Source organism: Trichechus manatus, unplaced genomic scaffold, assembly GCF_000243295.1.
Source record: "Trichechus manatus latirostris isolate Lorelei unplaced genomic scaffold, TriManLat1.0 scaffold00084, whole genome shotgun sequence".
NCBI lineage: Eukaryota > Metazoa > Chordata > Mammalia > Sirenia > Trichechidae > Trichechus > Trichechus manatus.
Window position 1 is genome coordinate 7368974 of NW_004444020.1, and position 21578 is coordinate 7390551.

Sequence of the window (21578 nt, forward strand, 5' to 3'; positions counted from 1 at the left end):
CATCAGGCAAAGGCCCAAAGTCCGTTAATTGGAGAAAAGACAGTCTCTTTAACAAATGGTGCTGGCATAACTGGATATCCATCTGCAAAAAAATGAAAGAAGACCCATACCTCACACCATGGACAAAAACTAACTCAAAATGGATCAAAGACCTAAATATAAAATCTAAAACAATAAAGATCATGGAAGAAAAAATAGGGACAATATTAGGAGCCCTAATACATGGCATAAACAGAATATAAAACATTACTAACAGTGCGTAAACATCAGAAGAGAAACTAGATAACTGGGAGCTCCTAAAAATCAAACACTTGTGCTCATCAAAAGACTTCACCAAAGAGTAAAAAGACAACCTACAGACTGGGAAAAAAATTTTGGCTGCAACAAATCAGATTACAGCATAATCTTTAAAATCTACAAGATAATGCAAAACCTCAACAACAAAGACAAATAAAAAATTTAAAAATGGGCAAAGGATATGAACAGGCATTTCACTAAAGAAGATATTCAGGTGGCTACCAGATACAAGAGGAAATGCTCACGATCATTAGTGATTATAGTAATGCTGATCAAAACTATAATGAGATACCATCTCACCCCAGCAAGGCTAGCATTAATCCAAAAAACGTGAAATAGTAAATGTTGGAGAGGTTGTGGAGCATCTGGAACACTTACACAACTGCTGGTGGAAATGTAAAATGGTACAACCACTTTGGAAATTGATTTGGCGCTTCCTTAAAAAGCTAGAAGTACATACGACCCAGCAATCCTACTGCTTTGAATATATCCTAGAGAAATAAGAGCCATCACACAAATAGATATATGCACATCCATGTTCATTGCGGCACTGTTCAAAATAGCAAAAAGATGGAAACAACCTAGGTGCCCATCAGTGGACGAATGGATAAACAAATTATGATATATTCACACAGTGGAATAGTACGCAGTGATAAAGAGCAAAAATGAATCTCCAAAACATCTCGTAACATGGATGAATCTGGAAGGCCTTATGCTGAGTTAAATTAGTCAGTCGCAAAAGGACAAATATTGTATGAGACCACTATTATAAGAACTCAAGAAATGCTTTAAACACAGAAGAAAACATTCTTTGATGGTTATGAGGGTAGGGAGGGAGGGAGAGGGGAATTCACTAACTAGATAGTAGACAAGAATTAGGTGAAGGAAAGTACAACGCACAATACAGAGGAAGTCAGCACAACTGGACTAAACCAAAAGCTAAGAAGTTTCCTGAACACAAACTAACACTTCGAGGGACAGAGTAGCAGGGGCCTGGGGACCATGGTTTCAGGGGACATCCAGTTCAATTGGCATAACAAAATTGATTAAAATGTTCTGCATCCCATTTTGGTGAGTGGTGGCTGGGGTCTTAAAAGCTAGCGAGCGGCCATCTAAGATGCATCAATTGGTACCAGCCCACCTGGAGCAAAGGAAAATGAAGAACACCAAAGACACAAGGACAATATTAGCCCAAGAGACAGAAAAGGCCACATAAACCAGAGACTCCATCAGCCTAAGACCAGAACTAGATGGTACCCAGCTACCATCAATTACTGCCCTGACAGGGAACACAACAGAGAGTCCCTGACAGGAGAAAAGTGGGGTGCAGAACTCAAATGCTAATAAAAAGACCAGACTTAATGGTCTGTCTGAGATTGGAGGGACCCTGAAAGACATGGCCCCCGGACTCTCTCTTAGCCCAGAACTGAAACAATTTCCAAAGCGAACTCCTCGTAGAAAGATTAGACTGGACTATAAGACATAAAATGGTATTCATGAAGAGAGTGCTTCTTAGCTCCAGTAGTTACATGAGACTAAATGGCAGTTCCTGTCCAGAGGCAAGATGAGAAGGCAAAAAGGGGCAGGAGCTGGTCGATGACACGGGAAATCCAGAATAGAAAGGAGGAGTGTGCTATCACATTATAGGGAGAGCAGCTAGGGTCACATAATAATGTGTGTGTAAATTTTTGTATGAAAAACTAACTTGAACTGTAAACTTTCACTTAAAGCACCCACAAAAAATATGTGCTTCAGGGTTGTATCCTTTCACCATACTTATTCAATCTGTATGCTGAGCACATAATCTGAGAAGCTGGACTGTATGAAGAAGAATGGGGCAGTAGGATTGGAGGAGGACTTATGAACAACCTGCAGTATGCAGGTGACACAACTTGCTTGCTGAAAGGGAAGAGTACTTGAAGCACTTCACTGAGGAAGATCAAAGACCACAGCCTTCAGTATGAATTACACCTCAACATAAAACAAAAATCCTCACAACTGGACCAGTAAGCAACATCATGATAAACCAAGAAAAGATTGAAGTTGTCAAGGATTTCATTTTATTTGGATCCACAGTCAACACCCACGGAAGCAGCAGTCAAGAAATCAAAAGACACATTGCATTGGGCAAATCTGCTGCGAAACACCTCTTTCAAGTGTTGAAAAGCAAAGATTTCTCCTTGAAGACTAAGGTGTACCTGACCCAAGCCATGGTGTTTTCAGTTGCCTCGTACGCATGCAAAAGCTAGGCAATACATAAGGAAGACCGAAGAAGAATTGATGCCTTTGAATTATGTTGGTGGCGAGGAATATTGAATATAACATGGACTGCCAAAAAAATGAACAAATCTGTGTTGGAAGAAGTAGAGTCAAAATGCTCCTTAGAAGCAAGGTTGGTGAGACTTCATCTCAGTACTTTGGACATGTTATCGGGAGGAATCAGTCCCTGGAGAAGGACATCATGCTTGGTAGAAGGTCAGTGAAAGACAGGAAGACCCTCAGTGAGATGGATTGACACAGTGGCCGCAACAGCGGGCTCAAACGTAACAACGATTGTGAGGATAACGCAGGACTGGGCAGTGTTTCTTTCAGTTGTACATAGGGTGGCAATGAGTTGGAAACGAGTCAGTGGCACCTAACAACAACAACAACAAGGGATGTTAGCTAGCTATGGAAACTGCTGCAGCCTCAAGAACTTCAAGATCATGGGCGAATCGGCATCATCTGATACCCAGGCAGCATCACAGTTTTCAGAAGAGCTCAAGAAACTGGTAGAAGAGAAAGGCTCCCTTGCAGAGGATGTCTTCAATTGTGATGAAACAACTATTTATATAGCATTTACATTGTATTAGGTATTGTGAGTAATCTAGAGGTGATTTAAAGTATACAGAAAGATGTGCATAGGTTATATGCAAATACTGTGCCATTTTATATACGGGACTTGAGTATCCTCAGATTTTAGTATCCACAATGGGTCCTGGAACCAATCCTCCATGAATACCAAGGGACAACTGTAATTTTAAAAAACTTAGAAACTATATTCCTTTGATAATTCTCATAATAAATGATATCTTAGATGATATTTTATTACCACCAGAAGGTGGTATTACAGTCATTTTCGGTCTATTGTTAGCCTGTGGGACAGTAGCATGTTAATTGTTATTCAGAGGTTAACCTGAAATAAAAAATAACCTTAGAAGTTATTTTTACTTAATTTTAGTAAAAACAAAGCCAGGAAAAAATTTCCAGTACTACTTGCCTCAGTAGAATGAATGGGGGAGTGGGGGTTTTCAATGAATGACAAAGAATTTAAGGTAAATACCAAACCAAAAAACCAAGCTCATTGCCATCAAGTCAATTCCGATTCATAGTGACCCTGTAGGGGAGGGTAGAACTATCACATGTGGTTTCCAAGGATTCAAACTGCCAACCTTTTGGTTAGCATCCAAACACTTAACCACTGCACTGCTAGGGCTTAGGGTGATACAAATGGTTAAGTGCTAGGCTGCTAACTGAAAGGTTGGTGATTCAAGTTCACCCAGAGGTGCTGCCGAAGAAAGACATTTTTGTAGGGATTTTTGTTTATATCTTCTATTTCAGTAGTGTTGAAATTTTTCATTAGAAACATTATTCTTTTGTAAGCAAAAATGTTTTTTAATTCAAGGTAATTTTTCTAATATGATGCCCTAAGAGAGTCCTCCAGTATAACAAAGCTTGTGCCCCTGACACTAGGCTTTTTCTTATATGACCATCTTTAGGAATTGGATAAAATTACCTGTATAAACCGATCCCTTTATAATCTCAACTGTACCATACCTTGCACAGTCTTTCTACTTCATAATAAGAATTGAAAGTCAGATACAGACCTTTGAATCATAGTCCTGCCATTTCCCCTGAGATTACCAGCAAACAGTAATTAATCTGGACTAGATTTGATGCGTTCTTCTGTCATACCCTCTCATGGACCTATTTTTGGAGACCACAGTTGAGCTGTTTACCCTCAGTGCACTCTGGCATCCAAGAAACATGGCTCCATCAGCTGTCGTATTTGCAACATAACACTACAATCAAGGTCCTTGACCATCAGTTGCAGCCTTCTGTTTTGACATCTGTGAATTCAGCCTTCACCCAAAATTACTGAAAAATTATTTTCACACACATGTACATATACCAGCAAACTACCAAGGAAGACATTAGCAAGGTATGAATTGGAAACCCTCCATTCCTTCTAACTTTAGCTGTCTAACATGTTCACAGGCCGAAATTGGATTCTTACGCTCTGTAATGAGAAATCTCTAATTAAAGTAATTCCTGAGAAGGGAGGAAAGAAAAAAAGAAGATGAAGACATACAGAGAAGTCCAGGAATTGGAAATTCTAGGGATCTGAGAAGTATACCTGATGATTTTAGGCTATTAATCATCTCCCACACCCCAGATCCTAGAAGAACATGCACCTACATATTAGGAATACTGAAAGGCAAAAATCTTAGATTTGTGAGTTTTTTCTGTCATTAGTCATGGAATATGTTCCTATCATTCGGAGGTAATTGAAGAAAGACACGAAAGTGCTTATTTGGTCTCCTTTGCCATATATATGCCTTCCTGTTTTGCTGCAACCAATGAGGGTAAGGCTGGAGGATTAGGCTACGAACAAAGAAACCATAGATCTATAGATAATCAACACTACCTTGGCTCCACTCCGTACCTTAGTGTTGTATTATTTAAGAGTAAAATAACATTAATAACACAAAACAATGCATTAATTAAACAATAAGAAAACACATTTGAGCACAAAGGAGAAGAATATAAAATTTTAGGATTAAGAATAATTAGATGATTAGTTTATAATCAAATTTCCTTAAAGCTTATTTACAATGATATTTTAAATAAAGTCTATCATTCAAAGTTATTGTTACCTTTTTTTACCTCTTTTGCCAGTTAGGAGCCACAAGGTGAGAAAGGCTTTTTTTTTTTTTTTAATTGAGATATAATTTACATGGCATAAAATTTACCTTTTTAAAATACACAATTTAGTAGTTCTTAGTATATTCACAAGGTTGTGCAACCATCACCACTATGTAATTCCAGAACATTTTCATTACCTTCCCAAAACCATACCCATTAGCAGCCACTCCCCATTTTCCCCTTCCCCTAGTCCCTGGCAACCACTAGTCAACTTTCTGTCCCTATAGATTTGCCTATTCTGGACAGTTCACATAAATGGAATCATACAATATGTGGCTTTTTATGTCCGGGTTTTTTCATTAGCATAGTGTTTTCATGGTCCGTCCATATTGTAGCATGTATCAGTACTTTGCTCCTTTTTATAGCTGAATAATATTCCATTGTGTAGATATACCATATTTCATTTATCCATTCATCATTAATAAACATTTGAGTGGTTTCCACTTTTTGGCTATTATGAATAATGTTGCTTTGAACATTCATGTATAAGTTTTTGTGTGGACAGAGAGAGGCTTTTGATGTAGCATTTAAAATTTTTCAAAACAGCTAGCTTCCTTTTCTTCGTCAGAGGTATCCTCCTGATGTAACATAACCTCTTGTTTAATTTTTTTCCAATAGAATCCTCTGAGCAAAATCTTTTAGTGTCACTTGAGAGTGACTCTGTGCTGTCCTCTGGGCCTGAGTCTAACATCTCACCTCAGCATAGGTCTTCATACAGCTGGACTGATTTCCCAACTTTGCTGTGCTGTGTATTTCTGTCACCCAGGTTTCTTGAAGCTTTGCTGCCTGGGTTATCCCAACTAGCCTTCTTAACACTAAGGCCTTAGCTGATGTTATTGCCTCAGTCTCCCCAGTCATGTTCAGCTGAGGCTGGTGAATGAGTTTACATTTTGGTATATAAAATAAAAAACTAGACTTGTTTTGGCACAAAACACTGCGTAAAAAATACTAGTTAACAGTTACCATACACAAGTCAAAACAAGTGGTTTTACTTTAGGCAAATGTCTGGAATTATTTTCTATATCTCATGCAATCAACCCATTTTCTCTTAATGTGTCCCGTGGAGCTGATTCTTTCCGGAGAGAGAGAATTAACACTGTATATTCATTTTCATAGGAGAAAAGGCAGGGAATTATTAGAGGATTTGAAAAGTTCTAAAAAATCCATCCTGAGTTTCAGACTAAACCTCCAAGAATGAATTCTACAAAAATGGAATGTATTGGGTCTCACACATTTTTATTTTCCTCCATCTCTTTTCCAGTATCACCTTTTTTCAGGGTACAGCCTCTTCCTAGACTTACTCCTTAGTTCTCCTCAGTTCTTCAGGTCTCTCAAGACATGGTAAGGGAGCATCTTTTCTTGATTAAGATACTAGAGGCTATCCTAAAAAAAAAAAAGTTCTTCAGTTTTTAGGGTCGTATCAGAGAGGCCAGTCTCTGCCAGAAACCTGTAAGATCCTGTACGCAGGAACTCACCTCAGCTGGTTCTCTTTGAGAAAGATTATCACCCTTGCTCAAGCATGCCTGTTCTAGAGGAAGACCTATAGAATGGTATGGCAAGAAAGGGACCCCAGCCCAGGCAAATGGATCTCAAGCTAACAACTGATATATCCTAGTAATCCCCACAACAGAAGGACCCATCTCTTGTGTGCTCTTATCACAGTTGCCTTGAAGACCCAGCTTGAGCATATGGTCTAGATAGGACAAACTGTGCCTTCAGATAGTATATGCCCAAGAATGATCTGTAGGCCAGGAAGTGATGCAGGTAACTGTGCAGGAAACCCCTACTGTTGACCAGCTAACTTGTTAAGATGGGCTTCATATATACTGCAGAGGGGAGAAGAAAATCTCATGGGTTATTCCAGAACGATAGTGGGCAGAGGCTTACAATTGTCTTTCCATTTTAACTGTCCACAGCTCCTAATTTCTCAATTCTCAAAGTGAATTTCTAAACTACGTGTTAGTCCTGTACTCTCTTATTCATTCTGGCTTGCCCCGCCATGGGAAAGCTCTCACCCAGAGCAGCTTTTCTCTCCAAACACCCTACCCCATGGATTGTACTTTCCCTTATGAGAAGAGAGTAGACCATAGGATGTATTTGTATCTTCAGAAGAATTCCTCTGTTTTTAGTCCTTTCTCACTGAAGAGGAGCCATGTTCTTCGGTGCTTTGTTCCAGTCGTATAATTGAAACTAACTCAAACTGTCAGATCCTTTCTAGAATCAAGCAGATATACTTTCATACAAACACAAATAAATAAAAAGCATATAAACCAACCTAATTCTAGTCTTCCTTCATCATAACTCATTGCCACAAACTGATTCTAAGTCCCTTCAGGGGCCTGATCTTTTTTCCATTTTGAAAAGTTGGATAAATCAAAACTTAGAGCTTATTTCATCATCAAAAAACATGGAGAAGTATTTTCTTGGATAAGAGTATAGCAGAGCAGGCTCTTTACTGCTGTTCTGACTTTAAAACTTCAGAGACTCATGGGAAATAAATGAAAGAAAAGTATTTATTGTTCTTTCTTTCATAACCAACATTGTACTAGGTGCAATGAGGAAAAGAAAAGAGACCACTTTTTTATCACCTTTTATCACCTCAGTACTCAGCAAAGTGCCTGGCACATAATAAGTGCTCTGAAAAATACTTGTTGAGTGAATGAGTGACTATAACATTGACCTTGCCCTTAAGAGGTTAGAGACTATTGGAAAAACAGTTATCAGACTACAAAACATTGCAGTAAAGCCCTTTTACCTGAATAAGATTGGGATTGATAGTTATGCAGTAGGGAATCATGAACTATATGTGTGTGTGACTATATTATGTTTTAACAGTAAAATGTGTATCCTAGTATTTTTAATATGTCCTAAACATTTTGTTTTTACTCAAAACATTAATATAATTTATTCAAATATTATTTTATATAGGGCCAAAACCTTTTCTTTGAAAATGAGTTTGATAATTGGAATTCCATGACATCTTTCTTTAATAAATCACACTCCTCATATATTTGTTGACTACTATCCAGTTTCAGTTCCTTTAAAGTGAAGAGAGAACTTAAAGTCAGTAGTGAAGCAATTTGAATGTAGACATCTAGATTTTAATGGTTTTTCTCCTTTCTCTCACCCATACTTAGTTCTATGGCACATAGTTTTTAGTAGTGTGCCTTTACTATGTTTTTATAAAGCATTCAACCTTTTTTTAATTTTAAAAACAACTCATTTTTTTCACACTCATATGTCATTATGTAATTGAATTGAGTAATTACTATAAAAAGTGCAACCAGCATAAACAGGATGGGGACAGACACAACTGATTCTTAGTATAAATGTACAACTCAACTGCTAAGATTAGAAATGTGAGCACATACCAGAAAGCAACCTACTTGCCATGAATTAGTATGCCATGGGCATTAGATGCTGTGTTTTATGGGAGAATTGACGAGCATTGGCTAATCCAGAGAATTAGTTAAGTGGAGGTCAATTAAGAGAGATTCTACAGTATTTCATTAAGTGTTGTACGTACAGACTAAATTAAGAATTACGGGAAATGGGCTTAGTCACGGAAGCCTTAATTAAAATAGGTAAAATTTGAGTTGGACTTCGAAGGATGATTAGAATATGTGGAGCCCTGGTGGCACAGTGGTTAAGTGCTCAGCTGCTAAGCAAAGTGTCAGTGGTTAGAACACACCAGCCACTCTGCAGGAGAAAGATGTGGCAGTCTGTTTCCATAAAGATTACAGCCTGGGAAACCCTATGGGGCAGTTCTACTCATAGGGTTGCTATGAGTCGGATTCAACTCTACAGCACACAACAGTGAGGAAAGGGGGCCTTCTCAAGGGGATGAAAACTCATGGAGGCTGGAATAATGAAGAGGTTGGCCTTCCTGAAGCCAAAGGTTGGTTTTGGGAAGAAGGGAGGTGGGGAGGGGAATACGACTTAAGATATGGTTTAATGGAATAGGCACTAAATTGTAGATCTAAAGATCTAGTTTAATTCATTTAACAAACTTTTCTGACATTTTAGTTTGGCGGTAAATAATGAGAGAGGAAAGGGACATTCTAGGCAGGAGGGTACGGAAAAAATACACGGGAAAACTACCTAGCTGCAAGAGTTAATGTGTAAACCCATTGAGAGAAAATTGGAAAAATAAGGAAGGGCCCAGGTTGAAGCATTAGTCCAGTCGTTCCTAATTGGAATCCTTTTTCAACCATAGTACGTATTGAGAGCTTTCAGGTAAGATTTTGTCTGAGAAGAGTTCCACAACTTAAAAAGAAAACCACAGGTTTAGACATACAAGTTGAATGTATGCATTATAAAGAACCGTCAGAATGTTTTGAAAGGAAATGAAGAAATAAAGGTGACTTATTTAAGTTACAGAAAACAATGGAAAACCAAAGAATTTCAATCCCACTATGTTAGACAAGGGTTTGGTAGAATAAGATTTGTTTAAGTTTTTTTTGTGTGTGGGGGGGGGTGGGGGATGGTAATGACATTTAGTTTATATTTTCTGGCAATGGAAATCTAAATACTGAACATGAGAGAATACTTCAAGATACATTTCTAAGTAACTGTATGAGGGCAGATATTTGATCTAAAATAAAACAATGGAACATTTTTAAAATCTAAGATTTCATTAAAGCTCCTCAAAGAAATGGAATGTCTCATAAATTCAAGATACGTTACTACCATTTGGTCATCTTTATACCCTTATTTTAGCCAAAATTTTTTAATATGATTTATTTTGTTGTTGTTGTTGTTGAGAAAATACACAGCAAAACATACACCAGTTCAGCCGTTTCTACATTTACAGTTCAGTGACACTGATTACATTCTTTGAGTTGTGAAACCATTCTCACCCTTCTTTTCTGAGTTGTTCCTCCCCCACTAACATAAACTCATTGCCCCCTAAGGTATCCTATCTAATTTTTCAAGTTGCTGTTGTCAGTTTGATCCCATATAGATAGTTCTTAAAAGAGCATGTTGCTCAAGGCAGACATTTTTTACTAGTTAAGATAAACTATTGTTTGGTTTTAAGAAGACTTCAGAGGATATTTTTGGTTTAAGGTTTAAAGATTATTTTAGCCAAATATCACACTTATTTATGTGTATCTAAAGTTTTTCTTATAGCATTCAGTTGTTCCAGTCTCTTAACACTTTTTCCAATAAATTTTCAAATGTATCCAGATATATGTGATGACTAAGATAGTTTTCTGCTAAAAAGAAAAAAGGATCTGATTTTTATATCCAAGACCAACAAATTATCATTTGAGAGTGAAAGATTCTGTTTATCTCCATATTTTGATCGGATAGATGTAGAGTTTTGGATATTTGATTCCCCTTCATATAAAAAATACAAGGTTATTCTTAAAATAATAGTTTCAAATTTTAAGTGCAGCCTGTTCTTTTCTTCATAAAATATTAAATAACAAAAGCCAAAAATGCTGTACATATTCTTTTTCTCCTAGTTTGAGGAGAAACTTTTATATGGATTGACACTTCATGTACTCTGAATTTGAGAAGTTAGCATTATCTGAGAAGTTGCTATTTTTAAGTCCAGCTGTAATGTTTCTAACTTTGGTGCTAGGGTAGTGGGTGCTTCCTTTCCCAGAAGGCTCTGTATTCTCAACATGTATAGGTCAATTTGATGTCAAGTTACCAACAAGGAGCAACGAGCTCATTGCAGGCTGTGTTTCTAACTTGAAAATTATGAGCAGGTATTGGGAGCTACAGGCTGTATTTGGGAACCAGCTGCATGTCCGTACAAGCATGGATTGTGGTCCCTGGAGGCGGGGAAAACACAATGCTTGAACTTAACTTGTTTGGGAGATAAGAAGAAAAAAAAATCTTTCTACTTGACAAGATTGACACCTAATTAAATCTGACTCTCTTCAGACATTTGCTGGACATTTTCTAAGTAAACGTTCACTTTTCAAAGATGATGATCAAGGAGACATCTCTACGGAGGGACCCGGATTTAAGGGGAGAGTTAGCTTTCCTGGCAAGGGGCTGTGATTTTGTTCTCCCATCACGGTTTAAGAAGCGGCTGAAGTCATTTCAGCAGGCACAGGTTTGAAACTTGGGTGTTTCTTTTAAAATATTTTTATTACTAATAAAACTGCACCCAGTGAACTAACTTACAAATAATTTTACAGCTCACTTGTAGCTTGATACTAGATCAAGGAATTAATCTATGCCCTCTATTCAGCTACTTGCAGAAAGCTATTTGTAGAGAGATTCCAGCAGGTTTAAAAATAGACCTCCTGGACCTGGAGTACAGTACTCACATTTTTCTCTTGTAGAAAGGGAATCCAGTTTTAGAGACAATAGATAAAAACAAGTATTTTACAATTTTGTGGAAAAAAATACTAGAATTTTTAATAGAAAAATATCTTCAGGAAACTAGTATTTCTGTGTTAAAAGCTGTTTTTGAATCCGTAGTCTGTATTAGCATAGCTATATCTATAATGAATGTTTTAAAAAAAGAATATTGGTCCTTGTATTCTTTTTTTAAAGGAAGAATTATTTTTATATAGAGACAATTGTGTATGTATAATATAGTGTATATAGATAATGAAGGATGGTGGTTACTTCTAGATTGTGAAAGAATGTCCTCCCTCAGCAAGCTCTGAGATTGAATCATTTCTGCCTGAGATGACATTATTTACAGAACCCATGCTTCCCTGCTTACAACCTTAGCGCCAATGTCTCCCCAAAAAAGTTGCCTTGCATTGAGTACAATACAAATCAAGGGCTTTATGTACAATGGCTGTCCAGAATCCAGGCAAAAATCCTTATCTTAGTGATTCCGATCCAGAGTACCTTCAAATTATTTGGGTGAACCATGTGAAATTGCTCTTTTTGTAGGTCAAAAATGGTCAAATATTGGAAATGCTACAGTGATGTAATAGTTTAAGCATACTATTCAGAATGAATATCTAAATAATTCTGTGTTTATAATGTAAGACTAAAATGGAGAATTGAGATACTTTATCCAGCTAATTCTAACCAAAAAAAAGGAGAGAAAGAGAGGGGGAATATATTTTAATGCTGTTCCTAGATTTGACTGAAACAGCTATATTCAAAATGAGCCGATCCTGAACTTGCCAGTAAGTTTGGCAAAATTTATATTACTAGGTTTTATTCTATAATGTATGTAAAGGGTAGTTTTATTAAACTGCTAAGGTTTAAATTATGTGTCTCCTATTGAACTCAATGAAAAATTGATACAACTGAAAGTTCAAAATAATTTTTTTTCCTTTTAATATTAACATCAGTTTTATTAACTATGGAATTAACCAATTAACTTGCCTATTTGTGAATTGCTCTGGTTTGAGAAGTACATTAAGGAAAACAGAGTAGAATATTGTGTAACTGAGTATTTTTCCATTCAGATGAAAAATTTGACAGATAGCCAAAGTTAGTTGTGAATGTCACTTATTTCTGTCAGAGTAAAAGTGTAGCATTAACACTGAAGGCTTGTATCAAACCTCCCCCACTAGCGTGCATTCACTAGACTATCGGGTTTTATGCCCACTGGCATCTGTGTTCTTAATCCTATTTCATAACCACCCTGAAATTATCCAGTGGATATCACACCATGGGAAACATTTTTTGGGGGAAAAGACAATTTTGATGATCGTACACTTGTAGTCTCACAAATCTTATTCATCGTAGAATAATAGAAAGGAAATGACACTAATATAAATGACCTAGGTAAAGGCTCTAAAGAATTATATGCCTTATTTTAGAACTTTAAGAATAGCTTCTACTTTTATTAAGTCATACAGCTATGTAATAATTGTTGCAGATTTAGCTTTAAGGCAAAGAGAAATGTTTACTTAAAACAGATTTTCAGTTGGTTAAACCAGAAGTGGTTTATAAACTTGAGACTGCTTTACAAATGTAAATGATTATTTTGTTTATTATTGAATCTGAAGGACCATGCCAAGTTATATTTAATCTTTTGAGAACCCCACCCTTTGGCCTAGTCACTCATTTTCTTAAATGGAGACAAATCTGTGCCCAGCACTGTTCTAACCTTTTACCTATGTTATGTCACGTAATTTCCTTTAATCTTCACAACAACCCGCTAAGAAGTAGATGTTATAATTCCTTTTTATTCCTGAGATTCTAAAAAGTTAAATAGTTTTCCTGAGGTCACAGAGGAAGTAAGCCATCGCTGTTTTCTGTTAAGTTTTTCATATTTCATTGGTGTCATGTCCCTCTGTGCTGTTTCTGCTTTGAGTATTGCTTCATATGTGTAATATACTGATACCACAGCAAAAGCATGGTATGTCACCTGGCCTTCATATGCCCAATAGTATTAATATATGAGCAGACTCTGTGTATTAATATCAGATATTAATACATGGGAAATGAGCCATGTATAACAAAAGCAGGGAGTTAAAACATATTCATCACGTGTTTATGTGAATGAAACTGATCTCCCTATAATACTCACACTTTTCTAGGGCAGCTGAGATTTTTATCCTGCATTTACAGATCCTATTATGTCAAGGAGCCCTGGTGGCGCAGTGGTTAAGAACTCGGCTGCTAACCAAAAAAAGTTGGCACTTTGGATCCACCAGATACTTCTTGGAAACCTTATGGGCAGTTCTACTCTGTCTTATAGGGTTGCTATGAGTCAGAATTGACTTGACAGCAACGGGTTTTTGGTATATGTCAAAAGGAGCTCTGGTGATGCAGTGGTTAAGCACGTGGCTGCTAACTGGAAGGTCATCGGTTTGAATCCACCAGCCGTTCCGTGGGAGAAAGATGTGGCAGTCTGCTTCTGTGAAGATTTACAGCCTTGGAAACCCTTTGAGGCAGTTCTGCCCTGTCTTTTAGGATCGCTATGAGTCGGAATCTACTCGATGGCAATGGGTTGGGTTTTTTGTGGTTATTATATGTCAAAAGAAAGATGATTCTCAGGTCTACTTACAGGTTAAGTATTGTTCAACTTTAGGGATAGCATTATGGTGATGTAAGGAAGTAGAATAGAGCAAGTCTTTGTGTTGACAGTGAATTTTAAATAAATTTAACTAGTCAACGGTCATGTCCATCTTTCATACTCTATCTAGCACCTAATACAGTGCTCATGAGCCTTGATAGAAAATTTGATCATAATTAAGTGCAGAAATTAGAACTTTGAAAATCTTCATGGATTTCTTTTTGCTTTGTCTGCTGAGAATCTCAGAACTAAATTTAGTGTTAATTGATAAAATAAACTACCTCGATGTTAGTGTACCTCCTCCCCCCTTTTCCTAGATCATGGATAATCTCAATCACCCCATCTCTATCCCCTCCCCTTTTTTTACTGTCCTTTTTTATATCTCTTTATGGTAGGCCACAAATCCTTTTTAGAAAAAGGAAGGGTATAAACTATAAATGAGTTAATAAATTGTGAAGCAGATTTGGCTGTGGTGAAACTAATGACCATGGTCCTTGGCTATTAAAGCATACCCAAAATGAGAAAAATGTATATCAGCTCATAAAATATGGTATGCCCCTAGTGATAAGTCAGTCAGCCTCGTAGAGGGTATTCCAGAACTAAAATGCTTTCATTTTCTTAACAAAGACTCTCAGCATCAGGGGCGGGCGATTACACCTAAGCAAAGTCAAACTAGAGAAGGAGGCGAAACAAGCCCCGCCTCTCCAAATACATTTTAGATCTACATATTTACAAAAATAATTCACTCTTTCTCCCTATTAAGGAGAAGCAGAAATTCACAGAAAGACGAAGAACAGTCTTTAAAAAGAACTAATCAAATTCCAGTGGTCTGAGAATACCCCTTGAGATCCCTTAGTAGGTCAGCTGACATCGCTCTTTGATTATTTTGAAATGTCTGCCAAATCATTAATGGAAAAATATACTGTAAGGTGTTTTAAACATAAATACATGTAAACTGAGCTATTGATAGATAATGAATAGTAATTTATTTCATATGGGTAAGCCTTCCCTAAAAGCTTGCTTAATGCCCTCTAGAGTAGAGTGAGCCCTTGATCTCTACTGTTTCTAATTGTGGTTTCTTGTTTTTATACCCAACTTCCTTTTCCTAGTAAGGAGTCTCAAGAAATATACACTGTCGAGAATTTTTGTGTCTCATAATCACATTTTCCTTCCAGATTCAAAATAAACCAGAAAAGAAACCCGGAACACCACTTGCACCTCCAGCCACTTTTCCAAGCAGTCCCCAGCCTCTCTCCCCTGTTCCTCATGTGAATAATGTTGTGAATGCACCATTGTCCATAAACATTCCACAGTTCTACTTCCCTGAAGGACTCCCAGACACCTGCAGTAATCATGAACAAACTCTAACCAGAATTGAAATGGCTTTCCTGGATATTGAAGATCAGAAAGCAGACATATATGAAATGGGGAAGATTGCAAAGGTAATATAATTACTAAATAATTTATAATCTCCCTCTATCTCCTCTTCACTGCCTTTTTGCTCTCTGTTTTTAAGCATGTATAGGTTTTTTGCATGTTGAAAAAATTTTTGACTCTAATGCTTCTTTAGCTAATCCTCTTTTGTAGACTCAAGTTTAAAAAAAAAAAAAAACAACTTAGTGGTTTTCCAGTCCAACTTCCCATTTAATGTAGGAATCCCTATGACATCACTGACACATAAATTGATTATTTGCTTGAGTGCTTTAGTGACTGGAAGCTCACTATCCTTGCCAAGTAGCCCATTCCATCATTAAATATCCCTGCTTGTTAGAAAGTTTTTCTTTATATTGGATAGGACTCTCTCTCCTTGTTCTCACCCGCTGATTATAACTTTTTCCACACAAGAACCATTAGGCTAGTTCAACAGCAACATTTTATAAAAGGTGATACCAGGGTCCAAAAATAAATGGATTTACCACTAGGAAGCAAATCTTTTGTACTTTCCAATATATCCAACTGCTTCTAATTTAAGATCTTAACCCCAATGCCAGGACTACTGTAAAATCCTCGGTAACTGGATTCCACACCTCCAGTCTCCTCCCAGAACAATCAATACTGAGCATGACCATCAGATTCTGTTTGATCATGCCATTCCCCAGCTCAACAATCCTCAGGGACTCCCACCATCTACAGTAGTATATTGTTTTGAGTTTTATTTTTATCATGCATGCGTTTTGAAGAGTCAGATGATACCTAAGGATTTAGCATTGGTTTCAGGCTGTGCTTCAAGAGGCAGAGGGGTTTAGTAGTCTGAAGGCTGCCATAGAGGCAAGTGGGGAACCATCTGAGTGAGGCTCCCAAGACTCCTCCCATACTTCCACTGGGAAGGGGTCCCCTGCTTACAGTAATAATATTAAAAGTTTGAAAACTACTGGTGTTCAGGACAAAATCCAAAATTTTCTTCCTGGCATTCCATGGCTTCCACAGTCTGACCCCAGTGAACCTGTCCCACTTGCCCTCTCTCAGGCATACCTCTGCCTTTGGGCTGTCGTAGTTCTCCCCTCTAAAATGGACTTCCACTCCTGCTGACCCCCATGTCATCTACAAGACCTAGTTCTATCATATCTTTTCAGAGAAGTCCCTGAACCCCCACTCCAGTTATGCCCTGCCCTCTCCCCCACCTCTGACCTCACAAAACATTTGTAATTTCTGTTAAATTGTTTATAACTAGAATGATTTCAAGAGAATGAAAAGAATTTCTTTCTTTTATTCCTATCCTTTCTACATCCTCCATGTTAGAACTTGCTTATGGATCCTTTCGATGTTTCTAATAAAAAATAAACTCTTTCATTCCAGAAATAAGAGCTCATCTGTTTTCTACTCTGTTTTACATGTGAGGAAAAGGAAGTCCTGCAAGTACTTACCTACAGTCAAAGAACTAATTTATATCAGGAGACAGATCCTCTAACTCCCAGCATGGTGCTGTTTCTGTATGTTATCTCCTCTGAACATATACTAACATGCCATTAGCTAACTTCCAGTCAGTATCCACCCAAATAAATTGTAAGTTCTTTTAGGGCATTGGCTTTTTCTTACCCAAAGCTTTGAGGGATAACTGTCACATTCAGTGACAGAATCAAGATGGTAAATTATATGGATGGCCTGGAACTATCAATTCGAATTTAAAAAATAAAACTTAACAAGGATGAATGAAATCTGCATTTGGAGGTAAAGTATTAACTGCACGTGGTAGTTCTGCAGTGCTGTGCTGGGCTCACCAAATCTGGAGAGTCAACCCAAGCGATTAGTGCCTCCCTGTCACAGGCCTTCAGCCTACCCTATTTTGGAAACAGGTCCAGCATTCTTCCTGTGAGTATTCCCAAACCTTGACGGAGGAGCCCATTCTCTGTACCTTTCTACTGCCCTGCCTCCACATCCTTCCTGGTCTGCCCTCCCACCCCTGTATTGTGGTACCCTGCCCTTCTCCATGGTTCTGTGGCCTCTGGTACCCAAGAGATTCAGGGAGCTGACAGCAGAAAGCCTTAGGACTCCAGGGATGGTCAAAGGAGGTACTGAAAAGAGTATAGTCGTGTCAGGGAAGGGATCTCTGGATGATAGGGAATCAGAGGTAGGACTTTACTACTCATGTATAGTGAATATCGATCTGTATATGGCATCTGGAAAAAACACCAGTGTTGAAGCTGATGAAATGGAAAAGATAGATAACAGTTTTGTTTAGCCATAATGACAGTTATTTACATAACAATATACTGTTTACCCCTAATAATCATGTGATACCATGGCCGTTATACATATACATACCTGATTAACTTGTCTGAATTGTACTTGATTATAGTCCTAAATTCTGTTCATGGGTGCCAAGGCTTTGTAGTTAATTGCTCTCAGAACTTAATTGTCACTTTAGGTAGCAAATTCAACTGCTCATACTTTTAGAAAGTTAGAGCTAACATTGCATATAAAAATAGGAAAGTGTATATAATGACCTCAGAAAATATCTTGAGTCTGTTGGTTTGTATTGTTTTATTTTTTATTACAGCATCAGCTCATTTTTGCCTCTTCTTAAAATCATTTTAAAAATTCATTTATATAAGACTTCTAGTTAGCTGACTCCCATTTCACCCAGCTTTTACTTGGCTATGGCAGGCAGTCTGTGGAGTCCCTGGGTGGTACAAACAGTTATGCATTCGACTACTAGACAAAAGATTGGCTGTTTGAATCCACCAGGGATGCTTCGGAAGACTGGCCTGGCAATCTGCTTCCTAAAGGTCACAACCTAGAAAACCTTATGGAGCAGTTCTACTCTGCACACATGAGGTCGCCATGGGGTCGAGACAGAACTGACTCAAAGTCAACTAACAACAACAACAAGGCAGTCTGTTAGCACTCACTAAGTTGCCCTTCTCTTCAGCCATTCTTTATTATGCAAGTCTTCCTTGTCACTAAGCGGTCACCTGTCTCTAGCACCTAGGGCAGGCTCTTGCTCTGTATAGTTGCTAATAAGGGTTAGATGAGTGAGTGAATTACTGTCATGCTTGTACTATCACAACCTTTTGGCATAGGAAAAGGAAAGCTTTAAGGAGCAAGGAGGGGAGAGGTTCCCAGGGCAATAAGTGGAAGTTTTTATAGATACTTATCATTTATAAAGCTATTTGCAAGACTGTTAGCTTGAGTTTGCAATCTACTGTTAATGACCCTTAGGTGTAGCTGTAGAAACTGGGATCTGTTTTCTAAGTACAGAGAGAAATCCATGTTTATGAGGTCTGCATCTGTTAGTGAAGTTTAGCTCATTCATCTTAGACTTCAAACAACCCTGGAGAGCTTAATGCCTATGGTTCTGCTTAAATTCTCAGTGTGTAGTATATACTCTTTTCCACAGCTTTAAGTAACGATGGAGAAGAAATGAATAGGAAATTAATCTAAGAGGGACTAATGCAATGGAAGAACAGAAACTGAGGAACAGTAAGAAAAGCATTTGTCAGAGACTGGGCCAAAGGAGTCATCGTGGAGTTTTTACCTCTGGCCAAAAGTTGAGGAAAAAGAATGAAACTATCTTCAGAACCATACAAAGCTCCTCTCTTCTGGCTGATGTAGCACCAACTTAACCTATTGTGCTTGTACCCTGTAAGGGAGCCTCTCCATACCTGAATTTCATCATCTGCAAAATGGCGTAAAAATACCTGCCCTCTTCTGCATGGGGATCATGTGAGGACCAAATGGAATAACATGCGTGAGACCCTATAAAATGTTAAAAGAACATTACAAATAAGTAACTGTTGAATGAGAAGCTGTTTTGTTCTGTAAGCCGTCATCTTAAGTGAGAGTGTGACAGCACAATTGGAGGAGTGTGGTCGATGTCGCTGAACTGTGCATGTGGAAGTTTTTGAGGTGGTGTATCTTTGGCTATGTGTATTTTCACCAAAAAAAGGGTTGAGAAGTTAGAGGGTTGACATGTTGTGGGGTTGTTGGCCAATGTCATAGAACAATATGTGTACTGCTGTTTCATGAGAAAGTATTTGTTCTGTGGGCCTTCACCTGAGGTACATAAAAAAAAAAAAAAAGAAGAACATTACAAATAATGGGTAATAATCTCCCCCTGTGTGTATGATTAGACAGTCTTGCTTTCAATTCTTTGTGTTGTTAGGTCGTTCTTAGATCAAATTAATCAAGCTTTCTTTGCTCCAGCTACATTGATTACCATAGTCTAACTCTTGCCTCCTCCTCCTCTAAACCTAAGTTTCCTAAACCCATTTTCTGTATCTCACTGTCTATCTCCACTTGTCATCCATTCTCTTCCTTTCTAAAAAATTTTGTCACTGGTTTATTCTCTCTTTTCTGTTAGTAAAAGCCTCTCTTCTGTTGCCTTCAGGTTAATATCATTTATGTTTTAGATTCTTATTGATCTCCTAACTCCCTTTATCTTAATCCTTTGATTTTTAAGCAAATGTAGGCCAGCCATAGTTTTTAAAAACAGTTAAAGTTTAATGTTCACAGCCCTTGCCATTCAGCGCCCTTCCCACTCGACATTTTCTCCAAGGGCCTGGTACCCTCATGCTGCCTAATACTTGGCTAATCAGGGTACACTACTGTGAAAAATAGATTGATCTTTTCCAATCTACCTTACAATGTATCCATTTCATATCTTATGTCTTAAAATTTTGCTTCTGGGTCCTAATAAGTTTATAAATGTTTATCTTTCAGAGACTTACTAACTCCTTATGAACTGACATACATGCATCTTAATAGGAGTCTTCTGAGAAAAAGGGAATGAAATTGTTTAATAGTGGAAGTAACCCCACAGGAGGTAGTAAGTACTCAGTCGCTGGAAGTTATTTCACCTGAGGCTGGTGACCACTTCCCAAGGCTGAGCTAGAAGATTTCTTTACCTTCTAATACTAAAGAACCCGTGAGTGACTCTAATGGTGGCAATTCAGGCACTTTGGCAAGCCAGTTCCAGTCTCTCCCAGTACTTTCTCTGTCTGCTGCTCTGCACCCCAACTTTCATATTACAGACTATTCTTTCAGCTTTCCCAGAAGTTGCCATTAGCCTTTCACATCTAAGAGCATTTCCTTGGCATACCACCATTCTGCATGAAAGGAGGGATTGAGTTTGGGAAAGTGGATTTGACAGCTTACACACCCAAAGTAGATAAATTGTGAGCTTTGTACCTTGGCAATCATAATTTACACAATAAACAAAATCCACGTGGGTGCAAAGCAACAACTTTTCCCCATTCTTGACCTCAGTGGAGATATTTGACCTCTGGACTTAAGAAATCTTAAGTTCCACCCTGCTTGCAGAACATGATTTAGTGGCCCTGGCAGCAGCAACTCCTTATTTCTGCCCTATACTTACTTCCCTTGGCTTGAATCTCACCTTCTGTATCCACATCTCCAACATGAACTCAGCAGCCTTGGATGTCCTCTTACGATAACTAATATCATTGTAGTTACTCTTCTGTGGGCAATCCTATGCACTAAGGTCTCATACCAGGAGGAATGCCAACTGAACCTAATGTGGATACGTATCTAGTCTACCTCCAAAGAGAAGCTACCCTCAATAGAATGATGAAGGCTCTACAGATCCTATATTAAATATGAATAATAAGAGTATCTAATAATAAGATGTGACTCTAAAGAGTTGCAGATTTGGGGATATGTTTTATGTGCATGTACAAAACTGGGGAACATTTGCAGACTATTTCTCTGCTAATATTCAGGTATTATTATTACTTGTAGGGAAAAATTTACCCTTTAGGGTAAAGGCAGGTTTGGTAAGAACTCTTTCTTAGAATAAGGATAATTTTTTTTAATTAAAAAATTTTTCAATTGAGAAATTTTTTTATTGAGGAGAAAAAAAATCAGTACCTTTTAAGGTACTGCAGTTGGTTTTTTTTTTTTATTG

The 21578-nt window shown here is 37.7% G+C and overlaps 1 protein-coding gene across 2 annotated transcripts in view; it reads left to right on the top strand.

Annotated features, from left to right (window-relative positions):
- PPP2R3A (protein phosphatase 2 regulatory subunit B''alpha) overlaps positions 1 to 21578 on the top strand; it is a 247366-nt gene that overhangs the window by 106509 nt on the left and 119279 nt on the right. The window contains exons 1-2 of one of the 2 annotated variants that reach the window (XM_004381425.2): positions 11201 to 11332; positions 15391 to 15657. In XM_004381425.2, the coding sequence (XP_004381482.1) occupies positions 11201 to 11332; positions 15391 to 15657 (399 nt within the window). Of the gene's footprint in view, positions 1 to 11200; positions 11333 to 15390; positions 15658 to 21578 lie in introns of those variants that run through there. The other variant, XM_004381424.2, reaches the window with a different exon arrangement.